At 36.8% G+C, this 13032-nt stretch overlaps 1 protein-coding gene across 3 annotated transcripts in view; it reads left to right on the top strand.

Annotated features, from left to right (window-relative positions):
• Positions 1 to 13032, top strand: part of ephx2 (epoxide hydrolase 2, cytoplasmic) — a 102726-nt gene that overhangs the window by 4664 nt on the left and 85030 nt on the right. For all 3 annotated transcript variants that reach the window (XM_088909095.1, XM_088909094.1, XM_088909096.1), the window contains exons 2-7: positions 262 to 346; positions 2244 to 2403; positions 3805 to 3995; positions 8686 to 8808; positions 10685 to 10759; positions 11252 to 11347. In XM_088909095.1, coding sequence (XP_088765221.1) covers positions 262 to 346; positions 2244 to 2403; positions 3805 to 3995; positions 8686 to 8808; positions 10685 to 10759; positions 11252 to 11347 — 730 coding nt within the window. The remainder of the gene's footprint in view (positions 1 to 261; positions 347 to 2243; positions 2404 to 3804; positions 3996 to 8685; positions 8809 to 10684; positions 10760 to 11251; positions 11348 to 13032) is intronic.

Raw genomic sequence — 13032 nt, 5'->3', positions numbered from 1 at the left:
AGTAAAACAAATCATTTTGTTGTGTATCTCTCTCTGGTGTTTTTAACATTAGAGTCCACTATATAATTCTATCAAATGGTTAGTAAAATTGTCACAAGACTTGGGCATGGTACTGTATGTTAATAACTCAAGAATAAACTTTGTATGTTTTCAGTCTTCCTTTGTTCATTATTACTTTTCTATTATAGCACAATATAAATATGGCATGCCAATGTGATGGGTACACTGGCTGTCTCATTGTGAGGGCTTGTTGTTCCTTAGGGATTTCTTCCAGAAGACCATTGTCAGTGGGGGTCCGGAGAATGCATTTTTTCGGGCCGAAAAGGGTCAGCTAACCTTAACCCAGGTGAGAATGCACACTATTTAAATAACAGTGCATTAAATTTGCATTTCTATTGGTTATCTGTAGATGTTTTCTTACTCCTTTCTAGATGCCTCATTACCTGAAGTGTGTTGGCTGAGGCCATATACTGTACCTGTATGTCAAATGGTGGGATAATTAAGAGACAACCACACCAAATAACATAGTGCTGATGACTGACCTCCTGAAGTAGACACAAATCTCTATGTCCCTCTGAGTATAAATTCTAAATTAAAAACTTTCAGACTTAGAATCTTTAAAAGAATATTAAAATGTCCTTATGAACCTCACTACATTACCTATTCCAGTTTAGGTAAATGAATGTACATATTTGTCATTGTGACAGTTGTGCTTAACCTTTCCTTGCTTTTGTTTAAAATGCACATCTCTTGCTCTAGAAAGGTTATCCTCCCCACCCCCCACCCCCCCATTTTGATTCTTATGTGAAGCTAGGAAAGCCACCCTCCCAATAATGCTGACATAGTAAAAACACATTTAGAACTCTTAGCTTAGTAGTGTGACAGTCAGACACCACCCTTATCCAACAAGCTCATTATGCGCCTGTGTGTATTTTTTCCCATGCTGCTCACTCAACTGAGAGTCAGGAGCTGGACAGGAAGACCGTCCCACACTTCTTGTGTCAGAGATGGGGAAACTCCAGGCTGCGTCTCCTGCTCTCTGACGTCTTTTCTTCAGCACACTTATTCACACTAATAACGCTTCTACTACCCCAATAACAGCGCCATGGACTCCATTCTACCCGCATTAATATACTGGACCTCCATGGCATTCCGCCATGTCGCCTCTCACTCACGTGCCAACTCGGCGCCTCTACAGCTACCTGACCGCTTCCACTGCAGCTGTGCAGGGTCAGAGTGATCTCAGTCACGCAATACACAGGAACTCGTACCCCTCCACAGCTCTTTCCTGGCCTCCTCTCCAGCAATACAGCCGACAGGCACCGCTACCACTCAGGCTGCTTTCCGAACATGGGGCATGCGGCTAACACGCCTCACCTGCCCATCCATGCTGTTTTCCTGATGATGAGCACAAACACACATGCTGCTTCCTGCAGGGTCAAGTGAGCTTCCTTCCAACATGCATTTCTGCTTCCCGGGAGGGTTTTCTCCCTCTCAGAGGTACAGTATAGACAGGCCCTTTAAATGGGGTGGTTCACAGCTTACACTCGTCAGCTATGACCTTCTAGACAAGTACTGGCTAAAGACCTGTCACAAACAGTTTTGACACTCTTGTTTCTTAATGTCCACCATTGTTAACAGCTCTTGATGCCCATCACAAATTAAAAAAAAACAAAGCAGCCAGTCACAATGTCGGAGAACTCTCAGGCTCTGATTTGACCTAGTTAACCAATTGAAAATAAATCGATGGGTTTTGCAGTTCCATGATTGGACTGATAATCTATAATTATAACTTATGTCCTAAATGATTTCACAGATATGAGCTTTAACGTTTATTTGTGCTTACTCAAAACAGCTTTCCTATATTGGGAAAACCTGACACTTCATATTTATAAAAAAAATAAAACTATCTGGAATACTCATTCTTATTAACTTGATTTCTGGTTGCATCTGGTGTGATATTCTCTAGCAACACGTTTGTTTTGCATTTTTACGGTCACTGGCTAGAAAGGCATGGCTGATAGGAGAAAACTTTTAGGGTGACAGAGATGGTGGACTGAATGAAAGATTCATGTATAATTCACTTTGTTCAACAGCTGCTTGCATGCAGAGCTACTACGTCGTCATCTGACATTTGTAACGAGTGAAGAAAGGGCCGTTTGTGTTGTAAAAAGTTTTTGTGCAGTGTGTACAGCAAAAGCCTTATGCTCACATCCTGTCCCTATGCTCTCCTGTTTTTCCAGATGGTTTCGGAATTCGAGGCAGAGTGCCAGAAGAGTGCTGCCAGTGAGGGGATTCCTCTGCCTGCTCAGTTCTCAGTGCGAGACCTCTTTGAAGACTTTGGCAAAGTCGGGAACATCAACGCTCCTATGCTGGAAGCAGCCATAAAACTTCGGAGTCGTGGTATGGAAATAAGGGGCCAGGCTTAAGGATTCCAAAAGATGTATTGTTGAAAAGCAACTTGAAAAATGCTTAATATTACTGTTATGACAAGCAGAAAGTTATAAAGTGAATGAATAACACTTATGTTGCCCTTTCAAGCAAGTTGCTGTTGGTATGAAAATGCATTTAAAATGTTATATTGCTTTTTATACTGTTGTGTCCAACAAAGGAGACACGATCCAGGTGTGTACGAAGCAGGCATTACCTTTATTACATGTGCACATGGGAGCCAAAGCCAATGAAGCACTGACTCAATTCATTGATACAAAAGGATGCTTTTTATACAAAATCACAAACAGAAAACCCACCCAGAACAGTTCCAGTACAATTCCATGCCATATATAGTGTAAAGCCAAGGCTGCTAGCCTTGGTACGTGATCAACTGTAAGAATATTCTTGGGTTCCTTTACTTATTGTTTAAGCAGATGGTATGTACTTCTAGATTTTGTTAATCGTGTCTTAAGCAGATATCAGGCGCTCTCAGTTCTGGTCAGGCTGCTGGCTCTGCCCTTCACGTTCCATGTACATAGCCAGCTCACACCTAAGTTGCAGTTAGTAATTTTCCATAATCCTAGCAGGATAGTCAGTAAAATGATGTTAGTAAATTATTTACACAGTAAAAGCCAATTAGTGAAAAAAGAGAAATAAATGTTTGATCCTTCAATACCTACAAGCATCAGAATATTTCCAATGATATACAGTTTCTACATGCACTGTACAGTATGTAATGTGTTAAGTGACAAACGCACAGCAAAAGTTTTCTTGAAATACTGGAACAATATTGTATTGACTTTAATGTCATTTATGAAATCTGTGATGGTATACTGCATTATCATGCATAAATTTAATCTGTGTAGAAAAAAAGACACAATGACAAGTTTCATAAAATGCATTTTCTTTTATTCAAGAAATTTTTACCATTACTGTTGTCTCCAAAAACTGCATTTAGAAATGGACAAACGCACATCACGTAAAATTCAGTGTAGACAACTATATGGTATTATGTACATTAGATAACAACAGATATTGAACCTCATATTAGTAGTGATTTGGGATATGTTAATAAGTATTTTCTTCTAGGCAATACAGGGCCAAGACCCAACCAAATGCATGGATATATATTAAAAAAAATAACTAAAATCAGAGGTTTCTTAAACCGTATAAAAAGCTTGTATGTTAAGATCTGGATAAATATTGTGTTCGGCTGTGGCCACCAATCCACGAAATGGCAATGACATTGCTCCACTACAGAGTCTTCTTGGAAGAATAATTCTCAGATTTTCTGGAATGCTATATCTCCCCTTCTCAGGAATGTAATAGACTGTGTTAAAACTGCTCTGAAATATCCCCCCTTCTTTTCAGGGTTTACCACTTGTGTCCTGACCAATAATTGGGTTGATGACTCTGCTCAGAGAGGGGGAATGGCTCGGACGCTCTCGGCTTTGAGTGGACACTTTGACCTGATTGTAGAGTCCTGCCGCATGGGCATGAGGAAACCAGAGACCTCAATCTACTCCTTTACTTTGGACAAACTGCAATCTAAACCTCAGGAGGTGAAGTATCTATTCATGCATCTAGAAGAAACAGACAATCATAACTGTTAGATGTGTTTTATGCCTGAGTTTCATGAATGCTGCATATTTCCTGATGTACAGAAAAAACTACAGATGTACAGATATTTCTATATCATGTAAACTTTATTTACCTGTATGGGGAGACAGAAAAACAGTTTTAATGTTCCAGTTATTTTATCACTTAATGGTTACCAAACTTGCCCATAAGGGATCGATACTCACTGCTGGTCTGTGCTACAGTTCTGCAGGCTTTATACTGTAGGTAACTTGAAATTGACAAACTGGTCTGAAAACCTGCCATTTAAATCTGTTGAGTAAACAATTTTGTCAACTCATGAAACCAGGCTCTCCAGGTTTCTCCACAAATAAATGTAACTTGTCCTGTCATCTTCAAAGCTGTCCTGCGCTAATATTCTCTGGAGGTTCTCAATGGGGAAAAAAAGTGTAATAGTGGAACTGTCATTCTAAAGGGAAAAATAATATGCGTTTCTTGCTGAACTGAGGCATAGTAGGCAATACAAGTTTTACTGTTTTTGATTTAAAAAATTGGTAAATACTCGGGACTTTGTGCAGCTGAAGAAAATAATTGTGTGCAAGATTTCCATGATAAATTGGCAATATTTTTAGGTCTGCAAAGAGTTAAATTAAATTTTTTCGTTCTTTAAATGCTATGGCTTTGGTGGAACGATCATTTTTATCTATGGGACATCTTGCTTGCAAATCCAGATACAGTATGTCTTGCTATTTCTTTCTGATAAAGTTGCTCAACAACAAGTTTTTTCAGTACCTAAACTTTTAAACTAGATACGTGATGTAGTACAGTATGTAGCAACAATGTAGCAACAACCTTAAGAGTTGATATTTTAGCATACAAGAATGTTTTTTGTAATATTCTGTGTAGTGTAACAGGTGATTGGCTGGCCAAGCCTGGGACATGGTAAGATGCAAAGAATTTAGGTTGAGAGTTTTATTTTGTCTATTCAAGACAGTGCGGTGGCTTGCTAGTGTGAGGACTACAGTAGGTTTGTCTTATAGAGGCCTCTGTAAAGTATTATAATTATTGATACAGTTCTACTGTTCTTTGCAAAATGAGGGCTTTTTTTCCCTAAAAAGACCAACAGTGATAAAAAGTAGAACAGTGAACTAAGACTGCTTTAGCATTGCAGTCAAATGTTTGTAATGGCTAAAAGATTGGACATTCCTTAAGTTTCTGATCTAACAAAAAGAAGGTTTGATATCTAGAATTCTGAGATAAATATAACTAATAATACACTCTTTGGGTAAAATATTGGGAATATCTTTCAATTCAATTTAATGTATTTTTATATAGTGCCTTTCACAACAAGGTTGCCCCAAGGTGCTTAACAATGCAATATCTCATTCAGTAGTGGCTTCACTAGTAGACAAGCTTTCTTTATAGTTCTCAAAAAGTATGATATGAAGAATTGTCTGGTTATTTCAAAAACAACTATAAAGTCACAATACAGGACTATAACAATTTAGTCCAAGTTTACGACCAAATGGACTAAATGATTAATTGGAGAAATAAAGCGATCACTCTACAGACTGAGTAAAAGAGCCCAAGTTTTGAGGATTTTTTGATGATTGTTAAAGGACTACATAAACCTTTGGGAACAGTTGAAGAAAGAAAGCTAGCAATGAACTATTGAAAGATTAACGATAATATAAAACATTTCTTCAGTACCACAATGATAAAAAAATTTTGATCTGCTAGAAAGTATCTTGATGTAATATGACGCTAATAATACAAGACAGAGTAAGATTGCTTAAAGAATGTTTCATACAATGAAATTGAAGTTCTCGACACCCTGACCCCGGTTATAGAATGAGCTCCATCAGTGTTGGGTACTTTTAGCTAGGTTGAGGTTATGTATGACGTAGGACAGTTAAAAAAAAAATGGCAAAGTTAAGGTGATGTTTCCTTGTCAGTCGTACATCAGGAGGTTATGGGTATTACAGTATGTATACACCTACAGGTATGGGTTATTTCTCCTCTCACTTAGAATGGGAGTGGTAACCACAAACTGGAGAACTGTAAATTTCGCACCAATTCATGACAAGAGGAACAAAACTGAGCCACTAAAATACAGACAATTACAGTAAGTCTTACAGTACATGTGTTAGTGAAATGGTTAGGGAGGCTATATTAAGAGCTAAAATAGAATACTTAGAAAACAATGGAATTTAAAAACGCATGGATTTGAAATATGAAGGTCTTATTTAGTCAACTGAAATTCTTTGAACAAATAACAATGACACTTCAGTACATTAAAGCATATCTTTGAATGCTTTGATGAGGTCTCGCACAAAGTTCTCATATTAAAACTTATAGAAACGGGATCCAACAGAATGTACAATATTTCATGGATCATGAACTGCTTAAAGAACAGACAAGTTCATCATCTTATGAAACAATAACCTGCAATTGAGATGTTAGGAATGAGCTGCCACAGAAATCTGTTTTAGACCTAAATTGCACAAGTTCCACAGCTTTATATCAATGATTTAGATTCTGATATAGTTAACAAACTTTTCAAACTATTCCAAAATGGGGGAGGCTTCAAATATTTTGTAGCTTTGTCGGATACATCTTATGTTCTTACAGTATATGACGATGGTTTCTACTTTCAAAATGGGGAAGTCCATTAATGGTGGCAAGGAAATTAGACAAATGCATGACACTTGGTGAATAAAATTGAATGCTGATAAATGTGATCCACACGAGAAAAAACTGCATATACTGTATATATTTGGGTGCTTTTAAACACTGCATGCAGAGAATCTGGGTGCTTATGTAGATTCTTCTGTGCCCTTATGAAGGCAAAGTAGGGAAGCAGTAAAAAAGCAAACCATGCTCGACATATTTCATAGAGTGTGACACTTAATCCAGGGAAGACATGTTCAAGCTTTACAACACATTAGTAAGACCTAAATTTGTAAAAATTAGAATTCGTTGTTCAGCTATACTCACAGTTCCTCAAAGAAGAGCAACAAGAATGATTCCTTGCCATATAGGCACAGGTTAAAGGAGCTAAACCCCTCCATTATAGAATAAATTGGATTGAGAGTAAATCTGATGAAAGTGCAGTGCTTTGCAAAAGTCCTGAGACCCTTCCTGTGAGTCTCATTTTGTGAAATTTATTTTGTGAATTTAGTATTTTGTTCAAGAGCGGGATGATCCAATTGAAGGTTTCTACAGGTAAGACAAATTACTATACATGTAAATGTCAGCAAAACCTAAAGAGAGAAAAATGAAATACTGTGGAAGGCTCTGAATACTTTTGCAAGGCACTGTGTATAAAATTTTAAGGGGTATAGATAGGGTCAACCAAGGCGACTAATTTGCACTCAGTAGCAAAACAAAGACACGTGGCCTTAATTGAAAAGTAAGGGGATTTCATTTGGGATGGAAGATAAGAAACATTTACTTGCATATTGGAACAACTTTCAAAGACAGACTGAGGAAGTCAAAGTCAACTGTTTTTAGAATTTTAGATTCAAATTTTTCTTATGTTGCATCACCTTCCCATATAAGAGGCATTTGGAAAACCTGTTGCACCAGTGGAGTGTGCATTTCAACACCACACATCACTCCTCCCACTAAAGATTTAGTTAATGCTGACCCAGAAAGTAAAATGAGATACAGCAGGATTCCTGTGCTGGGAATATTCTGAAGCTTTGTGGAATGTGCGTTGTGTTCTTGTACTATGGGGGTTCCTACATTCTGGAATCGAAAATCTCAGATCTCTGAATGTTCTAAGCAGAGACAACTCAATGTTCTACTTGAGCAATAAGGCACTCGAGGCCGTGCTATATGGAGGGCCGGCAAACCTTTTAACTGTGACTATATCCACGATATAGCACAGACCTTGAGTGCCTTATTGCTTTTATAAAACGGTCCCCAAATATGCGATTGCTGTATAGAATGAATTTTAATTAAAAAATTTAACACAAAAATGAAGCTGTTTACGTTCCTCCGCCTGAGCATATAGTCCCAATGCAGAATGATAATGTAAGGGCATGCACATTCTGTACATAATGGGGAATCACATTTTTGGACTTAACATAGAAAGTTCTTGTTTGTACATCACTACGTGGTCTACTTAATGAAGCTGACACTAAATATACAGCAAACAGCTGGGTGTGATTTTTGGATCAAAGGTATTAATAACCAAAATAATCCAATTGGCCTCCTTTGTCACATTTATTATGTTCAGATATTCTTAGAAGTTACTTTTGTCATTTACCAGCTTTCCCTTTTTTAACATTTAACAAATGTTTTACTTTCAGTTTAGGGTTGATTTTTACTTTAAAAAGAATTCCCAACTTGATTTCTCTTTATATGTGTTTTGAATTTAAACAACAAAATGCCAAATAATGTTTTTAGTTCATTGCTTTCTTGGTTACTGTAGTAATGTCTGAAATAATTTTAATGAGAATTTATTTATGCATTGTAAGCATAGACCCTGACCTAGTGATACAAGAGGTTAAAGGTTAAGTTGACACAACCTACAGATGGAGTTGCCTACAGACAACCCATAGACATATACAGTATAGATCAGGCTTACTAGTGACTTTCCATTGTGAACTTTGAGAGAAAAGCTTGGTTCTTCCAGAGAAATCCTGATGATTGAGACTGTTGTTCCAGGTGATCTTTCTGGATGACATTGGAGCTAATCTGAAGGTGGCTAGAGACCTGGGTATGGCCACAATTCTTGTTGAAGACACCACTGAAGCCCTAAAAGAGCTGCAGGCCCTCTCAGGAGTGGAGGTAAACTCTCATATAGAACTTTCCCTAGCCTCAAGGGACCAGGCTGTCACCTGAGACATATCGTCTTCCATTGGCTGTCTTTATAAAAACCTCGCTGTGCCAGTTATAGATAATGCCATCTTCCTTCTGATTGTTCACAATTTTGAAGCCATGAATCCTTCTCTCAGATACTGAATTATTTGTAGATCCACTTTATATTGTGTGCATCATTCTACAGTATTTGGAATTTTTTTCTTGTTTCTTTTCAGTGTAAAAGTGCTACTGTATGTAGTACACTTCGGTTCAGACAGCTTACTGCAACCTCAAGCAAAGTCAGTAAAGTAAACAAATATGCCTTTTAAAACTGCATAAGAATAAACAGTATAGTGAAATCGACTAGAGGAGCGCATGGCCATGTGAAATATACTTTACCAAGGGAACTATATAGTTTAATTCAAAATTTTAAATAGAAGAAATATAACTTTCTATCGTTATGATTAACCCAATAGACAAATATTAAACAAGTCTACTGCTGTTTAAAATCCCAGGACCAGTATACTCCTGCCTTTTTGTTTTTGCAGGAAAATCAAAGCATTGCTCTTGCGTCAGGATAAGCATTAACTGCCAGTTTCCCAAGACCTGCTGCTAAATCAGTTTTGTCCTTTTGTGACTTCTGCATCATACAAACTGTATAATGGCAGGCAAAGCTTTGTAGAAGAACGATGTCTCATTTCTCTATGGGTAACTTACAGGGAGAACATTTTTTCTGGGTTGAACACAATGTATGTTGTTGTCCTAATATATGTTAAAATGTATGCATGGAATTGTCTGAAAAAATTAAACATTCTGTACTTACAATTCATATTAATCAATGATCACAAAAGCTTTTTGACTTTGTTGTTCTAATTTTTTTTAATACATTGTATGTCCTACATAATACAAGAGAGAATTGGTCTTAGGTTTGCCTTAAAGGGACAACTTTTTTAGTAATCTGTGTGATTAGAACCACATTTTAAATGTTTTAATTAAAAAAGTAATTTATATTGATGGTTACCTCCTGATAAAAACAACTAGCTTACTTTTTCTTTTTCTTAAGAAAAAGGTGGTCAAAATAAGATGTACTGTATTACTTAGCTACTTGTAGCAAATTTAAAGATGCCTCAAACTCAATCTCCAAGACGTTTTCTCTGTAACTGCTGTTACTGTACAATATATACAGTTTGACAGAAAGTAACCACCCCATCAGCGCTAAACCACCCAACGTTCCTGCCTGTGGTTTAGCGTGCCATTTTCTTGGCATTTCAGACCCTGCCTTGCCAAGTTATAGGTTGTTATATAACCATCATACCACACTTTTCTCACTTACAAAACTCTTTTTAGCAAATGAGCCTCCTAAGCCACATTTAGATCAGAATACGTACTGTTGTTAAACTGTTTAGACTGAACAGAAAGGTTCTTGGTCATAACTAGTTGGAAACCAAGAGAAGGTAAAGGACTGTTTTTAGCAGTATTCTGTGTGGTTTGTCAGTAGAGTCAAAACTTGTTTGTGTGGCTGAAGTGCTGTTGGAACACCAATATTTATATACAGTACTTCCACTAAGCGTAGATTGAATTTGCTTCTCACATTCTCAACAGGATCGCCCCTTTTCAGCTAAAATATCTGTTATATTTAGCTATAGCAGTGTATTCACCTTTTTCTTGTAAAATGCTTGAGGATCATATTCCTGGCAAGAATGGGGGAAAAAAACCCCACTAACCATAGTATTAGTGTTGGCTTAGCAAATGTGTATATATATATATTTTTAATGTAACATTACTCTTTAGTTTTGTTGTGGCTATATATACATATTTGACTTGTGTTTAGTTCTTAAGTTCTTCATTGTTTTATTTCTTCTAGTTGTTAGGTCAGGATGAAATGGTCCCATCGTCTATCCATCCTGAAGAAGTTTCTCATGGGTTTGTTTCCATTAAGGTAATTACTGAGATTATATGGAAGGAAGCCAAAATATATTAACCACAGTAATGGCAACAGTCATGAAAAGAAAAGCTCATTATTGATGAAAAAGCTGATGATAGTTTCCTGTTTGTTATCCTCTTGGAACTTAAAACTGTAGCTTTTAGCTCATTAAGATTTTAATTGTATAAATGCTGTACAACATTAAAAATGTATTAGTCATATATAATATATTATCTACTGCACATTGATTAGAGGGAGAGCTCTAATACAGCCTTATCTGCCCAGTGTTGCAGAGCAGCTGTGTTTGGGAATGTACAGGTTTATTGGTTGCATAGCTGTGTGATCTGAATGTCGTCGGTATCTTTCATTAGTGCTGGGAAGTCTGTTTCATAGTTTAGGTTTAGAATGTGTCAACAAATGTAGACAGGTAAAGAATAGGATGTTTATGTCTGAGACAAAAAACCTAAACATTCACTCTTTTGCATCTGGTTCCTGTGTATTCTGAAGCCTGGAGTGAAGACCCATTACGTTGAGAAAGGAGATGGACCACCTGTTCTTCTGTGTCATGGATTCCCTGAAAGCTGGTACTCCTGGAGATATCAGGTATGCTTGAGCACCCTTAATGGTACAGTATAGAAAAAGGCAGGGCAGGTACAGTAGGTATTTTTTGTGAGTCTGTCACATTAGCTGAAGGACGAAGAGGTACTATACTGTACCTATTCTAAATCCTTGCTAAAACTCTTTACAGTGAATTTGTTGGTAGGTGCTAAGCAGTGTTCTTGTTATAGTGATTTATTATAGTAGACTGTGAAGTTACTTGTATTGCATGAAAACTCTTATCAATACATTAAATATACACTATTTAATCAACATTTGAGCATTTAAAAATGTGCTGTTAAACCTTGGCACTGAATTAATTTGCTTTAACTGAAAAATGTCTGCATCGCCCAGAATAAACTGACTGTATTCAGCATGAGCTGCTGTCTGAAAACCACATGTAACCTCAAATACTTTGTAAAAGAATATTTAGCTTTCAACAATTGATTTGGAATCTAGATTTGGTCTGATATCAACATCAAGCAAAATTCAACAACCTTACAATATATCATTTTTTAAAAAGCCTTCTGAAACTATATACTAAGTGTCTGTTTAAGAAACTTCTCCTGACAGCATTACGTCTTGTATTTTCTTTTTAATATTAGTGCGATTTTTGCTGTCATGTAAATCTGTAGTGTTTAAAGTAAAGGATTTATTTTAACAGGTTGCAGTTTCATATTAAATGCAACATGTTAGAGCTTGATGAAATCTAGCTCATGTCTGAAAGATCACCGGTACTCCTCTGCCTTTGCCTGGACTCAATTGAAAATCACATTTGGCTCACCCATTACCTGGGAAGAACATGCTGAGATTGTGTGTTTGTGACACAAGTTGAAAAGAACATGGAAACATTATCCAAAGTTTTCATGCATTATTTAAAAAGAATATTTAATATTTTAAATGTGGAAGAGAAACAGCACTTATTTCCTAATACAAAAGCATTTTCTTCAGGAATATAATCGTTATTCTGTTAAACATCTGTTTTTGTTCTATCAGGGGTGTCCAGTTCTGAGCCTGGAAGGCAGGAGTGTTTAGTGCTTTTCAGTCTAACTTGGCTGTTAATGAGCTAAGCCAGTTGTTTATTGAATTACCTGGAACATTTAAAATCTTTTCCCTGCTCTCCAGGTGCCACTGTTTTAAAGAGAATAAGAAAAGCTGCACACAACCCAACCCTCCAGGTCCAGGAGTGGACACCTGTGTTTCTACAGTAGCTCTACATTGTATTACAATGCCTCTGCCCCTTCTGCTGGCTTTGGCCTGTTAGTCAGTTTTATATGCTGTAAACTTGTCATAAAATCACATTCTGTTGACTTCTGGGTCTTTTATACAGTAGAAGGGGTTTTATATTACTGTAAAGATGTTATAAAAAAAACTAGTATTCTGCATTATTATACTATTGTGGTTCATCGAAGTTATGACCAAAATGTACTATACAGTATGCCAAAGTACAGTTGTTTTCCAGTTCAGCTATGTGATTACAACGTATTATTACTTTTAAGATGTAGTAATCTTCAGCTCGATCAACAGTCAACAACAGTTACCACAGGGAATATTATAATTTATCAACACAGTTGGTAACCGCACTCAGTGATGCGTGTGTGGAAGTTACTTCTTGTTAATCAGTGTACAGATAGATACTATATTTACTTCTTTTTGTGACTTTCCATATGGTATGTTTTGAAAGTTTGATT

This window comes from Atractosteus spatula, chromosome 2 (assembly GCF_055471065.1).
Source record: "Atractosteus spatula isolate fAtrSpa1 chromosome 2, fAtrSpa1.hap1, whole genome shotgun sequence".
Taxonomy (NCBI): domain Eukaryota; kingdom Metazoa; phylum Chordata; class Actinopteri; order Semionotiformes; family Lepisosteidae; genus Atractosteus; species Atractosteus spatula.
Note: the sequence above shows the minus strand (reverse complement) of the source record. Positions and strands in the feature narration are given on the sequence as shown.